General features: G+C 46.5%; 5 protein-coding genes across 5 annotated transcripts; 2 read left to right on the forward strand and 3 right to left on the reverse strand.

The window, feature by feature from the left end:
• Positions 1–1,426: 1,426 nt before the first annotated feature.
• On the reverse strand, positions 1,427–3,094 carry BHQ10_003797 (uncharacterized protein; the record flags this gene model as incomplete). The annotated part of the gene is made up of 1 exon (XM_040876092.1): positions 1,427–3,094. The coding sequence occupies one exon, from the start codon at positions 3,092–3,094 to the stop codon at positions 1,427–1,429; it is 1,668 nt and encodes a 555-aa protein (XP_040732301.1).
• A 1,052-nt stretch (positions 3,095–4,146) lies between these two features.
• Positions 4,147–5,044, reverse strand: BHQ10_003798 (uncharacterized protein; the record flags this gene model as incomplete). Its single annotated transcript, XM_040876093.1, has 2 exons — positions 4,147–4,757; positions 4,810–5,044. 2 exons carry the CDS (start codon positions 5,042–5,044, stop codon positions 4,147–4,149), a joined length of 846 nt encoding a protein of 281 aa, XP_040732302.1.
• Positions 5,045–6,178: 1,134 nt separating this feature from the next.
• BHQ10_003799 (uncharacterized protein) lies at positions 6,179–7,843 on the forward strand (the record flags this gene model as incomplete). The annotated part of the gene is made up of 4 exons (XM_040876094.1): positions 6,179–6,783; positions 6,844–7,231; positions 7,286–7,490; positions 7,551–7,843. The coding sequence occupies 4 exons, from the start codon at positions 6,179–6,181 to the stop codon at positions 7,841–7,843; spliced, it is 1,491 nt and encodes a 496-aa protein (XP_040732303.1).
• Positions 7,844–7,915: 72 nt separating this feature from the next.
• BHQ10_003800 (uncharacterized protein) lies at positions 7,916–9,099 on the reverse strand (the record flags this gene model as incomplete). Its single annotated transcript, XM_040876097.1, has 3 exons — positions 7,916–8,244; positions 8,315–8,642; positions 8,917–9,099. 3 exons carry the CDS (start codon positions 9,097–9,099, stop codon positions 7,916–7,918), a joined length of 840 nt encoding a protein of 279 aa, XP_040732304.1.
• Positions 9,100–9,505: 406 nt separating this feature from the next.
• On the forward strand, positions 9,506–26,227 carry BHQ10_003801 (uncharacterized protein; the record flags this gene model as incomplete). Its single annotated transcript, XM_040876098.1, has 5 exons — positions 9,506–10,125; positions 10,178–22,200; positions 22,265–22,984; positions 23,448–24,465; positions 24,526–26,227. 5 exons carry the CDS (start codon positions 9,506–9,508, stop codon positions 26,225–26,227), a joined length of 16,083 nt encoding a protein of 5,360 aa, XP_040732305.1.
• Between the last annotated feature and the right edge of the window lie 173 nt (positions 26,228–26,400).

Genomic DNA, 26,400 nt, shown 5'->3' on the forward strand with positions numbered 1-26,400 from the left:
ATGTTACAAACTGGCGAGAAAGCTTCGACCAAACATTCATTCGGGTTATTAGACCGACTTGTAAATTTCATTTTCGATAAATTGCAGTTGATTATTTGGACATGAGCGATCAATCCGTTTAACGCTAGCGACTTCGATGTTCTCCTCGAATTGTGCGACTTTTTTTCAGTTGGTCATTCATTGGTGTTAGGCGGTTGTGGTCTTTACGATTTAAATTTTCGCGTTCAGTTGTCCAGTCATCACTCGCTCCACTCGCCAATTCGAGAATCGCAAAAAGGAAGTGTTTTGTTCTGTTTTACAGATTCCTGTGGTCATCATATCTATGTAACTTTCATTTTGGAGCGTTGTCATTTGTAATTGGTCTTTTTCAGCCTCGACCGGAGACTCTACTGTTCATTTTTCATTTCTCATGTATCATTTTATCTGTGTGTCATTCTCTCTTTTTTCATAATCATCGTCTCCGTGGTCTGGATTTTGGTGCGCAAGTTGGGAGCCGTATACTTTTTTCTTCTGTTGGTCATTGAACATGTCATTCGTATGAGTTTATACTACAATCGAGCGAGCATTATGATTGATCGATCGTCAACTCTTCTCACTTCCACGACCTCCGCCAAAGTTCAACTCCACTCGCCCCGTAAGACCCATCTGTAACTATATATATGTATGTACTATCGCATTTAGGCGCCAAGGTGGCCTTGAGACTTGCACCCATGTATCACAGCCACCGACATGCGAGACAAATCAAACCTCATCCTACCTCACGTCAATCTACTCCCGAGAAACATCCCCATTCGCATGTCAGTAGTGGGACTGAGGTGTGTGTGTGTGTGTGTGTGTGACTGGCTTGCACGCAGTCAACCAACAAATACCACATGTAGACGCATTGCATATCCGAATCGGCGTATATATGTTACGCTGGTTGAGACATCCAGGGATGCGGCGGATATATATATCCACTATATTTTGAATGTGGCAATTGACGTTGACGCGGAAGGTCTTTTGAACCTTTGAATTATTCTAATTCAACTTAGGTGGCATGAATGGGCTGGATACCCTTCTTATTGAATATACTGAGGGGAATCCATGGATCCGGATGTGATTCGGTCAATGTCGCTACAAAAGTCATCAACAGTAGTCCTGGAATTATTTTAAGCATGTATTCAAAACTATCTAGCCTCGATCGCATTTCATATGTACAGACGTGATGACGTATAATAATAATAAAGACAATTCAGAAAATTCTTTTGAAAAGATGCATACATGGCGTATAAAACATGAACATGCACAATTGTACCGTGAGCGCCATAAAAAATCCGAGAATTGAGGATCAAGAAGAAAAGGGGGGCAATTGCGCAATCGTTCATCTACTTGACTTGCGTTTCCCATTTTGTGTATACCATAAACTTGAAAAGGAGGAGATAGGTTATCACTCGGTTTGTAATACGTCAAATGTATTACTGGCTTTCACGGGTGAGGTAGATGTGACGCTCTTCTCGGCTTCGCCGCGTTTCGCACGACGTTTAGCTGGGACGGCTTCGAAGTCATCTTTCTTCTGCTCGCTGGCGAGTTTGGTCTCCATGTTGTGAATCTTTTCTTGAGCGGTTGAAGTGAGTCTTTGAATTCTTTCGTTGCTGGAGAAATCCTCGTCAGAAGCGGATGTATCGCCATTACCGTTTTGCTCGAGAGCTGCACGGCGGATTTCACGGCTGACGCCCTTGAGGGCATCAAGGCCGGCCTTTTCGACTTGTTGGATTTGAGTGCCGGCTTTTTGTTGGGCGGGTTCCTTGCGGCGGAGGKAGGACTTGACGAAGAAGCGGGCGAAGAGGTAGGTCAAGGGCAGCAGATACATGACATTGAGCCAGATGGCGAAAGCCTGGCCGCTGTTGTCGACGCAGTCGATTGTTTCGTAGAGGATGGCGTTTTCAGCTTGTTGTTTGGACTGAGAGAAGCGAGCGGCATTCAGAGCGTCGGCGCCAAAGTGTTGGCCTTGGGCGTTCAGGACGTTCTCTGCAATACCCTCAGCGCCGGCAGCACGGAACGCGATCTTTTTCAACCATGGCACAACGCCGGCAGAAGCAGTTGCTGCAGCGATACCAGACTCGGCGGCCGAAGCAGCGGCAGGAATGGCCTTTTGGAGATGCTCCAAAGACACAGCGCGAGAGACGCTAACAGGGATCGAGTAGCGCACAAACATGTACGAGCTGGCAGCAAAAGTGCCAAAGATGAACTGCGTGATCTGCATGGTTGTGAGAGAACGCTTGATTGCGTTAGGTACACGGAAATGCAGAGCAGTGACAGTGTAGTAGCTGTACATCAGGGAGTGGATGAACGAGTTGACGAGTACAAAGATCCAGATTGGCTGTCCCATGTACCGAATGCCAGCCCACATGCACATCATGGCACCGGTGTGATGGTAAGTCTGCAAGGTCGAACTCCTCTTGCCCTTGGCAAGGATAATCGCAGTATCAATAACCTCGTAGAACTTGGACAGATAAAATATCCAGCCGTAGTAGGCCAGACCCGAGTTCCACAGACGGCCTACGTCAGTAGGATCGGGATGTCCGTTGGCAGCTAATTTGTATTCAGGGTTTGGTATGAGCCATGTATCGGCCGTAGAGTTGTAAATGGCGCCGTTACCCAAACCACGAGGACCAGCGACCCTGCAGAAACCATCAATCACACCTACTGCACCAAATTCGTTGTTGAAGCGAGGAATTGACATGCGCAATGACCTCCACATGCCCACGCAGGTCCATGCAGAGTAAACAGCGAGAAAGACATTGTGCAGAATCACAAACACCTTGAACCAGCTCGCCTTGCTGAAACCCCATGGCTTGTAACCGCGCGATTTGTTGACTCGGTTAAGGAGAATAACGGTGGTAGCGTAGATGCTTCCGATTGTGAGAGGTACTCGGTAATCGAGGAGTTGTGCGTAGAGGTTTGGTGGGATCTGAAATGGCTGTGCGAGAGATGGCTCGTTGGCAGGAGGAATGAGACTGATCGGTTGTTGACCGGGCAGTTTGAAAAAAGCGGAGGGGGGAAGTCTGAAGCCCAGCGAGGGGCCTGCTTCGCTGGATTGGTATGACTCGAACATGTTGATGTGTTTCGCGAGCAGAGGAGGCTTGAAGCCTGGCAGATTGAAGATTGACTTCTCACTTGGTCAGTTGAAAAAAAAGTGATGCCGGATAGTGTGGGTATTCAACGTTGACGTCAACACCAAGTATGCGGATGTCAGGCAATCTCTTTAAGAGTATGGAGACTGAAAACGGAGAAATAATCAGGAAGTAAAAGTGGGTGAGGTCTCCGGTTGACCGATATCTGATATTTATTCCTGAAGGATACCGCGAATGCTCGAGAAATTCTTACTCTGGGCGTCACCATTCATTACATCGTAATATTCAATCGATTCGGTATTTGGTCGCAAAGCTCGCAAGCTCACCACATACCAGGGTGCTGATAGGTCGATGGCAGGCCGAGTGGAGCCAGGTCAGCATTTGTTGGGAACTGAGAAAGGGGGGACCGAGGCGTCTGTCTCATGCTCAAGGGTTGAATGTCAATCGTAAAGCAGCAACCTGCTTGGCTTGAGGCCATTCGGCTGATGCAGGGAGAACAACGAGAAAGACATGTTGGGTGCTGCGACAGAGAGGTCGTTGATGGCAGAGAAAAAAAAAAAAATTGAAGCCGTCGCCTTAACGTCATCCCGCCAGAAACCTCACGCGACATACGGCGGCGGTCATGTGACTGTATTGAAATACGGTATTAATGTATGATGTAATAGCGATACATCATCACATGTACATTATACTGGGATACTTCACATAAAGTACTTTGTACAGCATGTCTCGTTCCTTCTTGCTGATACGTACGAAGTCTTTCATACTTCATAAATTATCCCATTGGTATCATATGAAAATGGAGTAGATCCCGCCACTAGACATACGCCTTGACTCCGTTTCCGTTCTTAGCCAGTTCTGGGCGCTTGACTTTGTCCCCAACAAAACGCAAGAATTTCGCCTTCGAGATTAGCCTCTGTTGAGCCAATCGCAACACACCGATACGCCAATCGATAAGCAGATAAGTGCACGGACACCAAGCAATGCCGAGGTAATTCTTCCCCGATCGAATTAGGGCAAGACGATCATATGATCAGACATGCCCTTCTTCGTCTTTCATCTGCTGAGTTCCTTCCCAAAACACCCACGACACAGTGATGACCGCCTTCAAAGCAAATGCCAACCACAGACTGGCGCTCATGTTTGTCAACTTGTACAATCCTCCTGCCGTCATCGCGCCCAGAATCAGTGTGACAAAGCAGGCCACTCTGCGATTTCTCTTAGGGTTGTCTTTTGCAAATAATCGCTGATCAATCAACAAATCACACAGCAATGTTGTCAGTACAACAGTCGGTATCTCATCATATTCTAGAGTACGACTAGCCACGATTTGCCCGGCAGCTTGAAATGCGAGTAAAGTAATGGGTAGTACCTGCATCCATGCTATCGGTGCTCGTGGATCCTCTGGTCGGGGCGACACAACATTGACCTGTACTAATATTGACGCGGCGAGAAGGGCAAGACATTGAAGCAGGAAACTAATGATGTTGGTTATTCGACGTTTGGGACCGAGAAAGCGCATAAATCGGCTAAAGAAGATGTTGCTGACGATGAACGTTGCGACAGAGATGAGTGATTTGGCCCAGAGGTAGGCTGGGTATTCCGGTTGACCAGATACGCCGAGGGCGATAAAGACCGAGTTTCCTTTCAGGCCCATTTAGTGAAAATGCTAGGTACAAAATGCAGGCTAACTCACCAGTTTGCATGCTTGCAAAACTGCCCCAGGCAGTAAAGGAGACACCATCAACCAGACCACTGACAAACCCGCAAACTATGAGGACAATATCTGCTCGCTTTGTGTTGACGTCGGAAGCGAGGTATCGCGCGAGATCTTTGTCTCTGATCTTTGCCAGCGTGCCTTGCTTTTGGCTTAGGGTCTCATCTGTGCTGATTTGATCGGTAGGTGCGATTGATATGGAGCGTCTCAGCATGTTTCCAGTTTTTCTCTATTGTTAAGTTGATTTGTCTATTCTCGAGCTTGGATCGAGACGCTCTCTATGAAAGACAAGAACTTGGATTTATTCAATAAGAAATTGATACTGGCACTGCCCAGGGATCTACCACCAGGGATCTATATATACACATTCCGCACGTCTTACCAAGACTCTTAAATTCTTCTATGGCAAACCCGATCCGTACCCTTTTTTTCCCGACAACTCTGATCCAAAACTCCGATACTCATTTCTTGGTGAGCTTGCAGACCGTATTAATGCCTGGACGAGGAAACACAGGTTCTCCAGTCGCACCGCATCAGCCATCTGACGAAACTTTGAACACCCATTGGGCGTTTAAAATGCTCATCTTAGCTGGGTGGATCATTTGAGATCCCTCAGCCACACTACCCAAGAACTTCCAAGACCTCTGGGCCCGATCTTGGCTTGGATGTGTCACAGTACGTAGGCAAGCAGTAGGGTTTTTTGGATCTAGGTTTTCGGCTGTGTTCATGATATTCGCTGTGCAGATACGGGGAGTCCTTTAGATAGCTAAGGAATCCATGGGGGTAGATTGTCCGTTTTCGGAAAGTTGTCTATCCATGCCTTCCGCTTGGCAGGTTGTTATCTAGGGCAAAACCAAGCTAGCCCTAAGTGCTGCTTTTCGGAGCAAGGACGAATCATTCAGCATCTCAGCTGCCTGAGCCCTTGTAAGCCTACGATGAATTCGATACTTTTATACTGTACGTAAATGTATACTGGAACCAATTAAATTCATTGGATCAATGCCTCGTCAGTGTGGCTCCGCATGGCGTTGGGACCAGACGGGTAGACTCAACTCTATATTGAAGCTACGTCCAATTGATAAGCTAGCTCACTTGTTGGCTTAATTAGATTTAGTTTATCTGTTGGTAATCTTGATTAATTTGTCTACTTGCTTGCCAACTGGCTTACTTATACGCTAGGGTTTTGATATGTCTCTAACGTTACATGCACTAACTTAGCGCCTAGGATAAGAAAGACGTGAAGAATCGTTAGTATGCTTGAGAGAGATAAGCTCTGGTTAAAGACTTAGGTAAGATTCGAGAAACTTTACCTTCTTCTTCCACTTGCCGGACGAAATAGAGCAGGATAATGTCCGAGATCAATGACAATCGCAACGATAATAATGAAATTGCAGAAACATCACCGCTGCTCCCCGACAATAATGCACCACAACACGTAGTCCTTGATGATGACGACGACGACGCTGCTAAATGGAGCACCGAGGCAATCCGCACAGCCAGCTTGGCGGTCATGATCCTCATATTGTACGCCTTTGCCGATGTACTCAAATACACTGCCACCGTGCAATTAATCGAAGTCGGCGTGTGTCGCGAGCACTATCCCAATACCGATACTTCAGCAAATCATGAATTCTGCAAATCGCCACCCGTGCAACAGGAACTGGCCCATCTGCGTGGCTACCTATCCGCTCTGGAAGCTATCGTCGGCCTAGTCCTGACTCTACCGTACGGTTTACTCGTGGGTCGCCTCGGGGAGCCTTTACTTGCCGGCGTCAACGTCGTTGGATACCTCTTGTCGTGCGCATGGCTTGTCGTCGTTTGTTTCTATCATAATGTTTTTCCAATCTGGACGGTTGTGCTCTCGCCGCTTTGGAGGGTGGTTGGAGGCGGATCGCCGTTTTTCATGTCGGTGATTTACTCTATTACGGCCAAGCATGTTCCTGCTGCGAATAGGTAAGCTTAACACTCACTTCTAAAGCAAATGCGCAATAGCTGAATGTAACGGTATGTTAGGTCGCTTTGCTTCTTCCTTTTCATGGCTGCTCAACTCTGTACCGAGATTGTGGCCATCATGCTTGCTGCGACGCTTCTTGAGCGAGATCACCCGTTTGTATCAATGATACTCAACTTTCCGCTGGGATTGCTGTGTCTCGTCGCCATCTTCATGTTGCGCTCTGATACCAGTCAGACAGACCCGGCGGACGATGGAAACGACTTGACCAAAGAACCAGCTGATTTTATTAGCTCCGTTCGACGTAGTCTGAACATACTACCCCAGCTTTTCCACAACCGCTATCTCCTCGTCTTATTATCCACTGTTCCAGTCGCAAAAATGTTGAATCCTGTCATGGAGCTCATGTTTCAGTATATACCGCGGAAATTTGACGTATCGCTCGCTTGGGTTTGTTTTCCTTCTCTGACTAAAATTCCGTGGGATACTTCTAACTTTGTTCAGACAAGTCGTATATTCTCCATACAGGCATTTGAGAGCTTGATCTTTCTGATTGTCGTACTACCCCTGGCAAAGCGCATTGCACAAGCAAGATTCCATATCAGCTCTAAAAAAGTTGACCTATCCATTGCTCAGTACGGGTTTACGATTATGGTTCTGGGCTGTCTGATCATGGCGTCCGCACAATCAGTTTTGCTTTTCATTCTCGGTAGGCCCCTCCCATCCTCGTTGAGACTGCTGAAATATATAGTAATTGACATTTATCTAGGATTTCTGCTCTTTACCACCGGCTGCAGCACGAGGCCGGCTCTTCAATCCGTTCTAGCAGATCTCGTCAGCCCAGAACATGTGGCTGTACTCTACACTGTGATTGCAGTCGGAGATGGAGTCGGATCCGCTGTTGGTGCGTTGATACTCAATCGCAGTCTTGCAGTTGCCATTGGCTGGGATGATAGCTTTTACCTTGGCTTTCCATTCTTGCTGGCTGCTGCATGCTTTATGTTTGGGCTTGTGGGCGCTTTGTTTGCGAATCGAGCATTGCGGGCTGGATTGAATGTATAGATTGTATTGCTGCTGTACATAATAGCTCTAAATTACGATTTATGAAACTACTTTTAGAGGGAGATATTAGCGTTAATATGTTTGCGATATCCGCATACGCTGAAACTCTCCCGCAGTCATATAAACCTCCTCTTCCGAGTGTCCCAAGCCCTCCAGCAAGGGACGCAGACTCGCCGCGCGATCCGGCTTCGCAAAATACGCGATTGAGAATCGTTCATCGACCATAAAATCACCCTTTTGATCATCGTCACATTGCAATCGTTCTGGCAAATGGACCCGATGTCGTGCACTAGGTAGTCCTGTCCATTTCTCTAGACAATCGCCAACATTCAGGATACATTCATGCGGACCTCCGCTTTCTACATCAACAAACTTCCCACTTCCGCGCGGAAACTCCATTTCTATCATAAACCTGTTTGTCAGCTTCTTTTTCTCTCATTGACAGGATGCAAAGAGGAGGGAAAGGCATACGTAATCCCCCAACACAATCCTGAAACAAAAGCGTAATCGTGCCAAAATCCGTATGCGACGCTATTCGCGTTGAATGCGAGAATTCCTTGCGAGATACGGCAGGGTAATGCGTAAGTCGCAGTTCATTTGCTCTTTCTGTGTGCAATTGGGGCAACGTCTGTGGCGGTAATTCCAGACCGATGGAAAGAGCCTGGAGAATTGCGACTTCGGCGTTGTAGGCGGACGCGAAAAAGGATGTAAATGTTGGTTGGAAGGCGTCGTGGACATCTGCTGGTGGCCAGATGTTGGTGTAGAGGGTGTCGTTTTCATAGCCTATGTCGTAGGATTCCTGCGAAAGTCGCTTTAGAAACAGCAAATTAACGTGAAGGTAGGGGTAAGACCTTCATATCATTGAGAGGAGGTAATTTCGCATCGCTCCCATAGTTGGATACTGCAGACACATTCTCGATTCCAAAGGCAGTATACCCCCGGTGCGGATTTGCGGTTGGAGGATGAGGAGATTTGAGCTTTTGCTTCAACGGTAGTGAAAAAAAGTGACGACTCTTTATTAATTCTTGTCAGTCTTCAATTTTTGAGGCTTGCCATTTGAAGAAAAAACAAACCGTGTCAAATGCTTTGTCTATATCCTTTGATGGAATGCCATGATTGATAAGTCGCACAAACCCTTTACTCCGGAGACTAGAAACAAGATCTTGACAGAATCTGCCACGCTCTGTTGTATCAGCACTGTAGAAGTTGGCGAAATTGAGTTGCTCGAACATGACGGACAGACCGACTGCCCCCATTTGACGGGCAACACGGACTGATGTTATAGCTTTAATTTCTTACGTACAGTATCCGACTTTCAAAGCCCGGGTGTAGACAACATCTAACTACCTGCCTATGTAGGTAGAGTACTAAATTTGAGTTTCATTAATCAAACAAGCACCACGTTATCTCTTTTGAATCCACCCAACGGCGCTTGTTGGTAGTTTTTCCTCGCAACCAACAATTTAACCTCGTGGAATGTAACGTGGAGAAGTCGATAGCGTGTTGGATTATTACGTGATGGTACTAATTTCGTTCTGTTCGCTACGTGAGTTATAGCGTAATAGTTGGGTATGAGCGGTGTGTGCACTAATATTTACAATGGACTTGTGCCCTTGAGTTGACATTCGCGAATTAAACTATTAGCAATAAAAGCCAGCGAACATGGTGGTCAATCACGATCACCAGGAATTTGGCTCGGGGAAGAGTGTCGTGCCTTCAAATTCCGCAGAGGCTAATCCGCCTTTACAAACGTCTACTGAAGATGCACTCGATCAAATCTGGAGCTGGAATTCGGCAGTCCCAGAGCAAATTCAAGAAACTGTCCACGACCTCATTAGTGAAATCGCACAGTCGACCAATTCACTGGCTGTCTGCGCTTGGGATGGAAATTTCACATACCCCCAGTTGGACTCACTAGCTACCCATGTAGCGCATCATCTGATTTCGGAGCTGAATGTTACTCCCAAATCGTGTATACCAATCCTTTTCCACAAGTCAAAATGGACGAGTGTTGCAATGTTGGCAGTCATCAAAGCTGGATGTAGCGTTATTGCATTGGATCCAGCACAGCCTGATTCTAGATTGCTTTCTATTTTGGAGCAGGTAGAGATATTTGTGATGATTTCATCAGAGTCCAATTATAATAGAGCTCGTTCGCTGTTAAAAGAGGATGTGGCGGTCCTCAAAATTGACGATTCATGGCCCCCAAAACCTTTGGACAGCTCGACCACGAAACTGCCAACTGTTAGCCCGTCGGATATCGTCTATATATCATTTACATCGTGAGTATCATCCAAACACCTCGGTAGGAAATATTACTAACTGCGATCACAGAGGAACAACAGGCCAGCCGAAGGGCGCCTGCATCAGTCACGCCAATGTCCGCAGCACCGTCCATTACCAGGGCGCCAAACTCGGATTTCACGCTGGGTCGCGCGTGTTTGACTTTGCTCCTTACTCATTCGATGTAGCATGGAGCAACTTCTTACATACCCTCTGCGCTGGGGGTTGTCTTTGTATTGCGCGAGAAGAGGATATGTTGAATGATACTTCTGCTGCTATAGCCGCATTCAGAGCAACTTCGATTAACGTTACGCCTACTGTGCTGCGAACTATCAACCCCGCTGAAACGACGACATTGGAAACAGTGCTTCTCAGTGGTGAGATGCCATATAGAGAGAACATTACTCAATGGGCTGGGCGTGTCAGATTGTTGAATACGTATGGTCCGACAGAATGTACATTCAAAGCAGCATTTTCTATTCTTAGCGATCCATCTACCACAACGGCTATAGACGAAAAACATGATGAACGTCCAGATATTGGCCGTGGAGTTGGGTTTTGCACGTGGATAGTTGACCCGAACGATGGCAATAAATTGCTGCATTCAATTGGCGCCATTGGAGAGCTTTATCTAGAAGGCCCCCAAGTCGGTCAGGGGTATTTATCGGATCCTGAAAAGACGCGCTCCGTTTTCATCGACAATCCTCCATGGTTGTTAGCAGGAAGCGAGTCTTTCCCCGGTCGAAGTGGGAGAGTTTATAGGACGGGGGATTTGGTCAAATACAAGCCTGACGGAAGGTTAGTCTTTGTTGGCCGGAACGATGACTTCTCGCAGGTCAAAATTAATGGTCAGAGAGTTGAGATTGGAGATGTTGAGCATCATGTTCGTGCATGTTTGAATGACTCTCTCTCTATCATTGTTGATGTAATTCGTCCTCGTGGCAGTGATAGCTCTACCCTGACGGTGTTTGTGCTTGTAAGGGCTGATGATGATCACCAAAAAGTAAAATCGTGGCTTGATGACCTTGTGGAGAAATTGCTCCAAGTCCTACCCGGGTTTATGCTGCCGAGTCTTTATTACCCTGTAAATGAGATCCCTGTGGCTGCAACTGGAAAGGTGGATAGACGAAAACTGCGAGAACTGGGTAGTGCACTCTCATGGAAAGAACTTGTCACGCTGCAAGCCACGATATTATCTGTGAAAGAATTTGTCGAGCCATCGGATGACATTGAGAGCCAACTGTGCGAGATATGGGCGAATATTCTGAACCTAGATCCGGCTCGAATTAGTACAAATGAAAATTTTCTTCGTCTTGGGGGTGATTCCATAGCGGCAATGCACGTTGTTGCGCGTGCGAGGAAGAAGAAATTGCCTTTGACAGTGGCAGACATGTTCAAGAACCCAATGCTCAAAGATCTTGCTCGATGTATTGACTCTCAAAATCGGTTGCGTGACTTGAACCTGGATGATAAGGAAACAGCTATTCTACTATTTTCCTTACTTGGGGTTATCGAAAACCCCGATAGTATTCGCGAAGAAGCTGCGAGACTATGCCGGGTCGAGATTGGCGATATCGAGGATATGTACCCCTGCACGCCTCTCCAAGAAGGAATGCTAGCAATGTCCGTCAGGAACGACCTTGCTTCGCAGGAAACCTACATTTCTAGGACAGCCTTTGAATTGCACGCGGATATCGATATCAAGAAATTGCAGAGAGCATTATCAAGTACGGCCAGATACATTCCGATCTTGCGGACACGAGTAATCAACTTGCCGAATCATGGTCTTGTGCAGGTTGTGGTAAAAACAACAGAAAGTATGTTTCAACACGAATATAGACATTTCGCCCAATTTTTGGAACAGTTTCGTGAGATGGACCTTGGGACTCCGCTGTGTAGGGCAGGAATCGTACTAGGGGGTGCCTCAGAGTCAAATGTTCTGGCACTAGAAATGCATCACGCTATCTTTGACGGCTGGTGTACTAGGCTCATCTTAGACACTATACAAGAAGCTTATAATTCACCATCCAGCGATTCATCACCGCCGGCACTTGCACCCTTTCAGCCATTCATAAAACACGTTTTGGCAACAGATAACGAGAAATCAGAGTCGTTCTGGAAAAGTCAGCTTGCGAATTCAGAAGCAATTGTATTTCCAGCTGCCAATTACCAACCAGAAGAGAAACAAGATCTACATCACCAAGTCCCTGATTTGGCATGGCCACAAACTGGGGTAACTCCATCGTCCATAATTCGCTCAGCACTTACTCTCCTGTTGGCCTCATACACAAATTCGAACGATATAAGATACGGCGAGACGCTGAGCGGGAGACAAGCACCTGTACCTGGTATCGAGCAAATGGCAGGCCCTACAATTGCAACCGTTCCATTTCGTGTAAAATTTGACTGGGATCAGACGGTAGAATCACTTCAACAGAAAATCCAGAACCAGGCTGCTGAGATTGTGGAATACGAACAATTTGGTCTGCAACATATCCGCCGTATTGACGAGGAAGCCAGCAAGTTTCAGCTCGAACTCGTGATTCAACCGTCACAAAACGGAGGGAATCAGAGACCCGGCGGCATTTTCCATCAAGCAAAGACAGTCATACTTGAAAGCTCTTCAGGTCCCAAATTTGTCGACAAAGACGGTGTTGAAGATAGTATGAGCATCTACAATTCATACGCAATGATGATAATCTGTCAATTGACAGACTCAGGTCTTACGATCAAGATCAACTTTGATACTGGCGCAATTAAGCAGAATCAGGCCCAGAGGTTTGTTAGTCAATTTGAGCATCTGCTTCGGCAAATCGCTTCGCCGCAAAATGCAAATACCAAGTTACGAAACATTTCAATTCTCAGCAACACTGATATGAACGAGATTTACAGATGGAATGGGAACACACCCAAAATACCAATGGAACTGGTAACTGATCGAATTGATAGGGTGGCTACAAATTACCCAGAAGCCACATCTATCTCGTCCTGGGACCGGGAGTTCACCTATCGTGAACTGCAGAACTTAACGACAAGTCTAGCGTGGAAACTGCGTGATAAGGGGGTTCTTCCGGGTCACTTAGTTGTGTTGAGTTTTGAAAAGTCTTCGTGTATGATAGTTAGCATGTTGTCGGTGCTAAAACTAGGCGCAATTGCACTTCCTATGTCTGCTTCCATATCCAAGGAACGGGCTTATGAGATATTTGAAACCTTACAGCCACAGGTGGCGTTGACATCACAAAAACCTCACTCATCTTCGTTCAGAGAATTGGTGTCGACTTTCCATATATACGATCTGATCCAGTCAACAGAGGCCGAGGGAACCATGCATGACTTTATCCCTCACAATGTTCAGCTCTCAGACCCAGCTCTGATCATATTCAGTTCTGGCTCAACAGGGACCCCCAAGTCTATTCTATGGAGCCACCAAACACTTTCCAGCAATATATGTGCAGCTACGCAAACCTTCGGATTAACGCCGCATAGTAAAGTGTTTCAATTTTCCGGGTATGAGTTCGATGTTAGCACGGTTGAAAGCCTGTCTACATTATCAGCTGGTGGTCTCTTATATGTCCCATCGGATTTCGATAGAACAAACCGACTTTCTGGAGCCATAAATGACTCACAAACGAACTGGATATGTTTGACGCCGCGTGTCTCAGAAACGCTACAGCCGCTCGAGCTCTCTTCACTAAATACCATAGTCTTTGCAGGCGAAGAGTTGAAAAAGGAGACAGCCTTTCGATGGCTGCCAACTTTGGATTCCGTCTACAATTGGTACGGACCAGCTGAGGGATCAGTTGCGACGTCTTATGCTGTACAGAAAAAGACATGGCTATCCGGAATTATAGGAACCAGCACCCCATACGCCGCTTCTTGGCTCGTTGATCCCAAGGATTACAACTCACTTGCGCCCATAGGTGCTGTGGCAGAGTTATGTATAGAAGGCCCCGTGTTATCGACGTATACTGGTCTTAATGGTGCAAATCTGAACCAGGATCATTTCTTTTCGCCTATGTGGTTCGCGCATGATGGGGTACGTGGTAGACAAAAGCCAGGGCTTCTCTACAAGACTGGTGACCTCGTGAAATATGGCGCAAATGGAGAAATTATGTTCTTAGGACGCATCCATGACTCACAGCGCAAGCTAAATGGCCAGAGAGCGGATTTGAGCGAGATAGAGGGACGTGTCCATGAATTTCTGAGTGGAAAATTAGATGTTATTGTGGTTGCAGAAGTATTTGCTCCGCGCAATAGCAATAGTGATGTTCTGGCCTTATTTATCAGCTCAGCAGGCACTCTTGCAGGAGATAGTACAGACCGTTACACATTTGAGTATAATATCAAACAAAGTCTACCTGTGGAAGATCTCGAGGCAAGTTTGTTGAGGAATCTGCCACCATACATGATACCGAAGCTCTATATTCCTCTGCTGGGTATTCCAATCAGCAATACTGGAAAGACAGACAGACGTCGTCTGCGTGAAATGGGAAGTTCGTTTACTCTTGAGCAGCTGGCTGAGATGCAACCATCCCGGAGAGAGATCCGAAAGCCTTCAACTCATACGGAAAGATTTCTCCAACAACTGTGGGCTGAAATTATTGGAATTGAGGTGGATACAATTTTCGCTAGCGATAGCTTTCTACGCTTGGGTGGCGATTCAATTGCTGCAATGCGACTTGTAGCATCTGCGCGCACCAAGGGCGTGGTATTGACTGTTGCCGATATATTTGAGTCTCCCAAACTTGAAGATTTAGCCCAGCGAGTGAGACGTGAAGAGGATATAACATATAAGGAAGAAATTAGACCTTTCTCATTATTAGAGTCCAGTCTCAGCGAAGCTGAATATCGAGACTATGCAGCTAGCGCCTGCTCTATTGCAGAGTCCAGAATCGTCGACATATATCCTTGTACTCCACTTCAGGAGGGCTTATTGGCACTGGGCGAGAAGGCACATGGCCAATATGTATCTCGAAGCGTTTTACAACTACAGGATGAAATTGACGCCAGCCGACTTGAAGGAGCGTGGCTAAACACAGTCGATAAACTACCGATCTTGAGAACGCGAATCATCGATGGGCCAGTAGGCCACCCGGGTTTGATGCAGGTTGTTCTCGATAGTCTACCTATGCGTGTTGGTAGCGACGTTTCCACGTACCTAGATGCCGACGAGAAAGAACATATGGGCTTGGGCAATGATCTCTGCCGGGCAGCTATTATCAACCGCAGTTTTGTTTTCACAATACACCACTGCATATACGATGGATTGGTACTGAAAATGATACTAGATGAACTGGAGTCTCAGTATCTAGAAGAAGATACGCATGATTTTGTTTCGTTCAAGAACTTTATTCATTATTTGACACAAGTCGATCCAGAGGAAGCAACTACCTTCTGGAAACGGCAGCTAGCACTATCGGAGGAATTGCGATGCTATCCAGAACGCCCTTCTCCGGGATACAAAGCACAGGCAAATACTGAGCTGGAGCATACTGTTCGTTTGGATTGGCTGAGGAGTGAGATAACGCCATCAACGATCGTAAGATCATCTTGGGCACTTCTAAGTAGTCAATACGTTGCTTCAAACAATGTTGTATTTGGAGTTACAGTTAGCGGAAGACATGTTGATATGAAAGGCATAGATAATTGCGCTGGTCCTACTATTTCGACCATTCCGATACCCGTTTCTATAAACTGGGAGGACACAGTCGGTGATTTCCTTGTTCAAATGCAGCGTCAGGGGATAGAGATGACAACCTATGAGCAATACGGAATACAAAGGATTCAGCAGATTGTTGGGGTTCCTAATAGTGTGGGCAGTCTTTTCCAAACACTACTTGTTGTCCAGCCGGTCGCGCAGGGCAAGAGCTTTAATGAAGACAATTTCCTGTTCAAAGCTCGTAACTACTCATCCAGCCTTGAAACTCGAGGCACTGATCCTTTTAATACATACCCGTTGATGCTGATATGTGAACTGAGCTCCTCCGGGTTACATATGCGATTTAGTTTTGACAACAATATTATTGACAAGAAACAGATCAAACGCATAGCATACCAGTTCGATCATATTATTCACCAGTTGTGCAGGAAAAATGCTACTATCATCACACTGGACGAGATAGAAACCGCTAGTGAAATCGATCTTGATCTATTTTGGGCTCAGAATAGATCGCCGCCGGCCGATGTGAACGAATGCATACATGACCTGATCACATTGGCTGCAAAGAAAATGCCAAATACGCTAGCCATTGATGCCTGGGACGGAAGCTTTTCCTATCGTGAACTGGATGAGCTCTCTTCACTCCTTTGTGAAACATTGATCAAGTTAGGAGTGAGAAAGGGTTCGGTCGTTGCGTTGTGCTTTGAGAAGTCGAAATGGGCACCCGCAACACAGATTGCAGTACTGAAAGCAGGTGGAGTTGCCTTGCTGCATTCAATCCATGTTCCAGACCACAGATTAAGCACAGTTTTCCAAAAAAGCAATGTTCGTCTCGCGGTAGCATCAGCATCGAAGATGAAGGTGATATCACAATACGTACCTTGTTTCACCATTGATCAACTGCTAGAACGCTCCCGCACATCCAAATCGAGGGATAACCAAGAATTGGCGAACATTGAATTGGCAGATCCTGCGGCGATACTCGTATCATCTGGGACTACGGGAGAACCCAAACAGATCCTGTGGAGCCACAGAACACTGGCGGCAAATATCAGGGGTCATCAAGAACATATTCCAATAAATGCCTCAGACAGGGTCTTCCAATTTGCGTCCTACGATTTTGATCTAGCAACTCTAGAGACTATGTCCAGTCTCTCCATTGGGGCTTGTTTGTGTATCCCTTCCGAAATCGAAAGGGTGAACAACTTGACGGCTGCTATCAATCGTCTTCAACCTACTCATTTGCATTTGACGCCATCCACAGCCGATCTTCTCCAACCAGAGACTGTACCGACAGTATCTACCGTAATTCTAGCTGGAGAGAAATTGGTGTCATCAAGTGTTGATCGGTGGAAAGACCACTGTCGTGTCTTTGGATGGTACGGGCCAGCGGAGTGTGCTTCCGCAGCTTTTAGTGTGGTAGACGCTGAAACATGGTATAGTGGTGTCATCTCAAATTTGAAGTCGATACAGCCTTGTCTTTGCTGGGTTGTTGATCCCAGTCATCCCGAGAGGCTGGCACCTTACGGCGCCATAGGCGAAATTGCACTCGAGGGTCCATCTTCTTCTAATGGCTACATTAGCAACCAGGCATTGACACAGAGCAGATTCCGTCAAGACCCTAAATTTCTGCAAGTACTTTCAAGAGGTAGAAAACGCAGTCTTATCTACACGGGCGACTTGGCCAAATACGACAGCAATGGCAACCTGATTATACTAGGAAGAAAGGATGCACAACTCAAAATTCACGGTCAATTGGTCGTACCAGATGAAGTCGAACATCATATCAAAAGTTTTCTTCCTAACGGACATGAAATTCAAGTGATAGTAGATGTTATAGAAGCCAATGAGTATCAGGAGTCCGCCCTGGTGGCCTTTATTCAGCGCAGTATTGAACGAGAGCTAGGACAGATGACTAGCGAATTACGCAAACAGCTCGCCAAAGTATTACCGCCTTATACAATTCCCGCTTATTACATACCAATTTCGAAATTCCCAAAAACTGCTACGGACAAGGTAGACCGTGCCCGACTGAGGGAGATGGGAAAAACTTTGGATTTGATGGGCCAGTCAGCAAGCGTGGCTATTACGCGACGAGAACCTTCGACTACCGCCGAGAAGACACTCCAGAAATTATGGGCTATAGCTATTGGGGTACCACCTCACAAAATCTCCGCGACGGACAGTTTTCTCCAAACTGGAGACTCAATTCGGGCCATGCGGTTGGTGGGATTGGCACGGCAACAAGGTCTACTACTATCAGTGGCCGATATATTCGAGAATCCGATATTAGAAGATATGGCAAAGATCTGCAGATATTTTACTGAACAAGACAAACAATATCAGAACGATTTTGCTCCATATTCCCTCCTTGGACAGGAGCTAGATGTTGGGGTTGCTTGCCAACAAGCGGCATCACTTTGTGGCGTTGATGTTGATGATATTGAGGACATCCTTCCGTGTACCCGTATGCAAGAAGGCCTCCTGTCTCTCACTGCTGCAAAGAAAGGGACTTACATCGGTCGAAATATACTCCAGCTCGCCTCCTCGGTCGATATTGAGCGCTTTAGAAGGGCTTGGGAACGGATTGTTATAGCAATTCCCATTCTACGGACAAGAATAATTGATCTTCCTGGTCGTGGACTAGTGCAAGTAGTGATCAAACCCCAAGGTTGCTGGGCAGACGTAAAGAGCATCGACGACTTCATAGATCAGGAAACGCAGAATGAGATGGGCCTTGGGTGCGCTCTAATGCGATGCGGATTATTTCCGACCCAAGAACATACAAATAGTGCATACCGACCATACTATTTTGTGTTGACGATGCATCATTCAATCTATGACGGGATCACCACTAATTTAATCTTAGACGCATTCGAGGACTTCTACAATGATGTCGAACACCCTATTCCCGGGCCAATTCAGCCGTTCCTCAAGTACATTGAAAATCAGGATAAGGATGCGGAGTCGAATTTTTGGAAAACAGAATTTGAAGCATTGGATGCATCACAGTTTCCTGCTTTGCCTTCGTCGACGTATCAACCTCAGACGGATTCTGTTGTTCTACATTGTGTACGGGAGATCACCTGGAGACAAGATACTTTCACCCCGACGACAATACTTTATGCCGCATTTGCACTTTTATGCTCATACCATTCGGGCTCCTCTGACGTTGTGTTTGGAACCGTTGTTTCGGGGCGAAAGGTGCCTGTCGTAGGCATAGAGAGACTAGCTGGCCCAACGATTGCAACCGTGCCGCTCAGGGTCAAAATCGATGAAGATGGCGATGTTTGCAGACTTTTGAGTACCATACAAAACAAAACCACGAAAATGATTCCATTTGAGCAAACGGGTCTGTCAGTCATTCGACAAATAAGCGATGAAGCGGAACAAGCGTGTCGGTTCCAGACGTTCGTCATCATTCAGCCGGAGGAAAGCAATTTGCAAGAGCGAGCCGGACTGTTTGCTTCTCAGGTCAATCATATTTGGTCCGAAGGCAAAAGTCATGGTAAATATGGTGATCATGGGTTTAACCCTTGTGCGTTGACAATTGCATGCACTATACGAAATGCAAATCTCGATATTGAGTTTTCCTTCGATTCTATCGTTTTAGATGAAGCAGTAGTTCGGCGCATGTCGCATCATTTCGAGCATATACTCAGAGCTCTCTGCTCTCAAGCCAACGATGAAGGACCGCTGCAGGGTATGAACATGGTTACGGACCAGGACCTGGAGCAGATTTGGAAGTGGAATTCCGAAGTGCCCAAAGCAGTGGAACTTCCCTTGCATAAACTGCTTTCACAAGTTGCAGAGAAACAGCCAGATGCCATGGCCATTTCTGCTTGGGACGGTGAGCTTACATATCAAGAATTCGAGTGGCTCACGACAAATATGGCCTACCACTTAGTATCCATCGGGGTCAACCGAAATATGATCATTCCGCTCATTTTTGAAAAATCCATATTCGTACCGATTGCTTTCTTCAGCGTAATGAAGGCTGGCGGGGCTAGTTTGCTACTTGATCCGACCTTGCCAGAGTCTAGGCTCGTATCAATCATACAGCAGGTGAAGCCAGGATTAATCGTATCTTCGCCGTCGAATGTTGCACTATCTACAAAATTACTTGGAAAAGGTACTTCGGTGTTCAACGTCGACTGGGATATTGCACAGCAATTCATGAAAAAGGATTTTGATATTACGCCCACGGGTAAGTTACTGCCAGAAGTTGACCCATCGGATCTTTTATATACAATCTTTACAAGTGGAAGTACGGGGACCCCCAAAGGTTGTCTTATGCAGCATCGGAACTTCAGCAGTGCAGTTGTATTGCAGCAACAGGTTTTACGACTAAGCGCCACGTCACGATTGTATGACTTTTCGTCGTATTCTTTCGACGCGGCTCACTGGGCAATGTTCCATGTTCTCGCTGCTGGAGGTACATTGTGCATACCTAGCGAAGAGGAAAGAAAAAACGAGTTGTCAGAAAGCATGAGGCGATTCAATACTACAGATGTGTTTCTCACTCCGTCTGTGGCACGTTCAATTGATCCTACAGAAATCCCGACATTACGAAACATTCATTTAGGCGGGGAGGAGGCTACCCGAGATGATTATGCTCGCTGGGTGCCGCATGTCAACACCTTTAATTCGTATGGACCAGCTGAGTGCAGTGCCGGTACTCTCTACGGCAAGATTTCCAGTGACGACCTCTCAAATATTTCTATCGGCAAGGGAGTAGGAGTTTCTACCTGGATTGTAGATCCCAAATCACCAGAAAAACTATCCCCAATAGGCACAGTGGGCGAGTTATACTTGGAAGGGCCACTTATTGGGAAGGGTTATCTTAATGACGAGGAGAAGACCAAATCATCCTTTATCAAGAATCCATCTTGGCTTCTTGCAGGATCTCCAAGTGGTATTATATCAGGAAGGCGGGGTCGGCTGTACAAGACCGGCGATCTCGTGAAATATGACACAAGTAATGGTCAGCTACTATTCATTGGCAGGAAAGACACTCAAGTGAAACTTCGAGGACAGAGGATCGAGCTGTCTGAAATTGAGTACCACGCTCGGCAATGTGTGAAAGCCTTAGAGAGTATATCTCTTGCTGCTGGGGTCGTTACTCCAAGCACGACCAAGACTCAGACTCTTGTATTATTCTTGCAAGTCCCAGAACACGAGCACCAGGGTCTCTACAAACTCATACGAAATCTGGAACCCCAACTACGCCAGAGATTGCCGTCGTATATGATTCCAAGTGGTTATTTACTGTTAGAGCACATTCCACTTACGACTACTGGGAAAACAGACCGAAGATGTTTAAGTAATATAGGCGCTGATGTGAAACTGCATTATTTTAACCATCAGGATCCAGAAGACCTTGAATCGCCAAGCACCCCGGAAGAAATTCGTCTTCAAAAATTCTGGATCACTGTATTGAGTATTGCCCCAGAGAGGATTCACAAAAGCAGCAGTTTTTTCAATCTTGGAGGGGACTCGATATCCGCCATGAGACTAGCTGCGTTGGCTCGTCGTCACGGATTACTGTCTCTGACTGTTCAAAAAATCCTGAGCACACCGCGCTTGTCCGATATGGCAGGKTTTATAACCTCGTCCGACAATGTCAGCACAGTGGTCGATAAGATCCAGAATATCAATGCATTCTCCCTACTTACAGACCCCTTCGGCAAGGATGAATTCATCAAAATCATCTCCAGAAAATGCAACATTAATGTCAACCAGATTGAAGACATTTTTCCTTGCACCAGTGTGCAGAAGTCACTCCTTTCAATGACTGCAAAAGCTGCCAATTCCTATATAGCCAGACTAGTAGTCCAGCTCAAAGAAGGTGTAGACATGGATCGACTACAACAGGCCTGGAAGCACGTCAGTCAGACCACTGCACCCATACTTCGTGTGAGAATAGTTGACATTCCGGGCCGAGGGCTCCTTCAAGTACAAATCAACGAGTCCGTGCAATGGGAGTCATCCAATGAAGATATGATAGCATATATCAACCACAATCAAACAGGATCCATGGGTTTGTTTACCCCCCTCACTCGACTAGCCGTCGTGCGTGATCCGAAAAACCCAGGGCGACGATGTCTTCTTCTCACCCAGCATCATGCCATATACGACGGTTACTCCATTGATTTATTGCTCCATGAAGTATCCAAAGCATATATCGGAGCCTCAACTCCTTACCCTATAGCATCTTTCCAATCCTTTTTGAGATATGTGATGGGTATTGATACAGCTGAAACAGTAGAATTCTGGACGAAACAATTTTTCGGGTCTGAGGCAGTTCCATTTCCAGCATTGCCGCACCAGGACTATCGACCGAAGGCTGATAGTACCGTGCGTCGAAGCATTGAAAATATTGGGTGGCCAAAGAATAATGCTACAGTATCTACAAGTGAGGCCCGCCTGATCCCTTTTAAAGCTTCCGGATACAACAATACTAATCTGGCTTGTCATAGTTTTGAGAGCAGTTTGGTCAATCATCACATCTCAATACACTGATTCTCATGACGTCGTCTTCGGTGCAATTGTCTCTGGTCGACAAGCTCCAGTGGCCGGTATTGACCGGATGATTGCACCTCTCATCAACGCAGTTCCAGTTCGGATCCTAATTGACCCAAAGCAGACCATTGATGAGCTTCTGGGGCGCATTCAAGAACAGGCTGTTTCTATGATTCCATACGAAAACACCGAGCTACTGAATATCAGGCATATCAATGGAGAAACCGACCGCGGCAGTCAATTTAACACTCTGCTGGTCGTTCAGCTTGCAAGTCAAGGCAAAATATCGTTCAATGATGACGGCCCATTTGTTTCTAATTCGGCCGTGAAATCAGCCCGTAGCGAGCTTGACGATTTCAATCCAAATGCTGTCATGATTATGTGTCAGCCTGACACAAACGGTCTTCATTTGGAAATCAGCTTTGACTCTAATGTCATTGATCGTGCGCAGATGGAACGCATAGCGGCGCAGTTTGAGCATGTTCTGCGTCAGATTTGCGCATCTTGGGGCAGCAGCTTGAAAATTGATGAAATCGACGTTATTAGTACACAGGATCTTTGTGAGCTTTGGAAATGGAATGAGTCCGTTCCTGAAGCTATTCTAACCTGCATTCATGACCTAATCGGCGAAACGATCAAGAAGCACCCTGAAGCACCGGCCATATGCTCATGGGACGGTCAGTTGTCATACAAAGAATTAGATCATCTCTCCAACCTACTGGCTTTTCAACTGATTAATCGAGGTGCAAAGCGAGGCAGCATTATCCCGCTCTGCTTTGAGAAATCATTGTGGCATCCAATTGCAGCTCTGGCAGTCATGAAGGCTGGTGGAGTCTGTTTATCCATGGACGTAACCCAGCCGGAATCTCGTTTGAGATCTATTGTCGCGCAGGTCTATCCATCAATTATCATTTCATCTAATGCAAATAGGGCTTTGGCAGCTCAAATCTCAGATGCGGTGATTGTTATTGGTGATCGGGGGCATATTCTCCATCACTCAACAGATTCGAATGAGCATTCCTTACCCGATGTCTATCCTTCTGATTATCTATACAGTTCGTGCTACCCCCATTGCCCAATCCGGTCCCTTAGGATTTGGTTTCGATATGTAGAAATTTACTGACTTCGATATCTCAACAGTTGTTTTTACTAGTGGGTCGACTGGCACCCCCAAAGGCGTCGTGACAACACATCAAAACTTTGCTTCCGCAGCAACACACCAGAAAGAGATTCTCAATATTAGGGAGGGAACCCGTGTATACGATTTTGTCTCTTATAACTTTGATGTTTCATGGTCAAATACTCTACAGACTTTGATATGTGGTGGCTGTCTCTGCATTCCCTCCGAATGGGAGCGCAGAAATGACATCCCAGGATCACTAAATCGAATGAAATGTGACTACGTCTATTTCACACCGTCTGTAGCGCGATCGCTGCAGCCATTATCAATGCCCGGGATTAGGACTCTCGCAATGGGTGGCGAGCCCATCCGCACCACAGATGCCGAACGTTGGACACAAGCCGAGACTGTTATCGGCATCTACGGTCCAGCAGAGTGTGCTCAAGCTCTATCATTTGTTACTCTGGGCAAAGACGCCTCTAACAACTGCGTTGGCCATTCATACGGAGCGAAAACTTGGCTTGTACAGCCAGGTCGACCGGATCGTCTAGCTGCTATTGGAGCCGTTGGAGAGCTCCTCATAGAGGGACCAACAGTTAGTAGAGGGTACTTTGGCGATGAGAGCAAGACAAACGCAGCATATATCAAGGAACCGGAGTGGCTTGTACGTGGCGTACCGGGTGCGAAGAACGGCCGACGAAGCACGCTTTACAAGACAGGGGATCTTCTATCTTACAATTCTGATGGATCGCTTGATTTCATAGGCCGCAAAGATACGATGATCAAGTTAAGGGGGCAGCGAATCGAGCTTGAAGAAGTTGAACATCATGTTCGAGCTGGTTTGAGAGATGCAAGTGTTTTTGAAGGAATTGCCGCGGAAATAATTACACCACGAAATGCTACCAATGCTCTGTTGGCAGTCTTTTGCAGTTTGCGAGGGAACCAATCCATGAAATCGGACACGCAGGACGTGAACTCCTTTCTCGCTCAAGCATTGGAGGGGCTTGAAGAGACTCTCTCGCAAAATCTGCCTCAATAGTAAGTAGACCACCTCTCTCTCTGTTTACCGGAAAATTAGCTAAAGGGGTTATTGTGCAGTATGGTCCCCGGTGCCTATATTCACATTTACAAAATACCAATGACTACCACGAACAAAATTGACAGAAGAGCGTTACGACAATTTGGCAACGCACAAACATTAGAACATCTTGCTAAATTGCAGTCTTACGGCAAGTCAAAGCAAAGACCAGAAACTGATATGGAGCGGCGACTCCAGAATCTTTGGGCCTCCGTGCTTGGAATCGATCCTGAAAGCATTGGTCGAGATAGTAGCTTTTTGAGAATCGGTGGAGAGTCTATAGCTGCCATGAGACTTGTAGCAGCAGCCAGCGAGGCAAACTTATCCCTGACGGTTGCCGATATTTTCAAAGCCCCTCGTCTATCTCAACTAGCCCTCGTTGTCAAGGAAGATTCCCCAGTTGCTGAAATTTTGGACACGGATGTGCCGTTCTCCTTGCTTGAGACAGACGAACCTCAATCTTTCATTGAGGATTTTGTAGTGCCCCAACTTCAAGGTGACATGGGAGCCATCCTGGATATCCTGCCCACTACAGACTTCCAGCAGCTTGCAATTTCGGATGCCCTACAAAGTCCACCCAGCCGACTGCCACACTTGATCTTGGACCTTCCTAGGGACACCGACTTCGCTGGACTTCAACGCGCTTGTGAAAGTCTAATCAGGCAACATGAAATTCTCCATACCGTTTTCATAAATGTCAATGGAAAGGTTTGGCAGGCAGTTTTACCGAATCTTAAGCCTGAATTTGACATATACGAGACCGATAATGAGGACATGGCAGCTTTCATCGACCATTTATGTGCCGAAGACATCAGCAGACCTCGAAGGTTTGGCCAATCCTTCATCCGCTTCATGGTAGTCCGACATAATTCAGGGGCTCACAAKCTCGTCTTCCGTATATCGCATGCTCAATTCGACGGATTTAGCTTAGGCGGCATTCTCCATACATTGTCGTCCATTTACGGCCAGTCAACCCTACCACAACCAACATCGTTCTCCAGTTTCGTTCGTTTTACTGCTTCGAAGAAAACCGAAAGCTTAGAATACTGGGCCTCGCGACTACAAGCATCCTGCTATCCAGGATGGGCATCGAATAGATTCGCAGACTTGTCTTGCAGCACCACAGATCGACTTACATTAAAGCGAACAATTCCAATGCCAGACATAAACCGTCTCGAAGGCATTTCTCCGGCTACAATGTTTCACGCAGCTTGTGCAATGAGTCTGTCCCGCCAGTATGATCAAGGAGAAGTACTATTCGGCCGTCTCGTCACCGGTCGTTCCATGCTACCCAGTAATCTGCAAAACGTCGTGGGCCCTTGTATGACTGAGGTCCCGATTCGGATAATTATAAAACCTGAAGACACAATCGCTACAGTGGCCCTACAATTACAGAAACAATTCATCGAAGACTCGCTTCACGAGGCTGCGGGAATGGCCGAGATTATTGCAAACTGCACAGACTGGCCTGACGAAGCGAAGGACTTTGGGTGGAGGACTGCATTCCAACAAGAGGAGGATCGCGATTTCAAATTCCTGGGAGTCTCAAGTAGGATTTCGTATTACGAAGGTGATTTACCCGCGCGAACACGGCCTGAAATATACGCGACACCCCGAGATGGGCAACTTGAGCTAGAATATGAGGGGAACAGGCAATTGGTCAGCGAGCAGACAGTCGCAAAGTTCTTAGAGGACCTTGAGGTAGTACTGGGAGATTGTTAGAGTCAGTGATAACCTGTGATGCGATACTAATGGTAAGTGACTCAGTGTCACACCGGCGAAAGCACTCCGTCGGTTTTCGGGTTCTGCCATTATCGGGGGCCGCAATAAAACGAAATACGCAAGAATTCACATAAAAATAGAGACAAAATACCGGAACCTAGGGAGGTATTTAT

Source organism: Talaromyces amestolkiae, assembly GCF_001896365.1.
Source record: "Talaromyces amestolkiae strain CIB chromosome Unknown scaffold6.1, whole genome shotgun sequence".
In the NCBI taxonomy this organism is placed as follows: Eukaryota; Fungi; Ascomycota; class Eurotiomycetes; order Eurotiales; family Trichocomaceae; genus Talaromyces; species Talaromyces amestolkiae.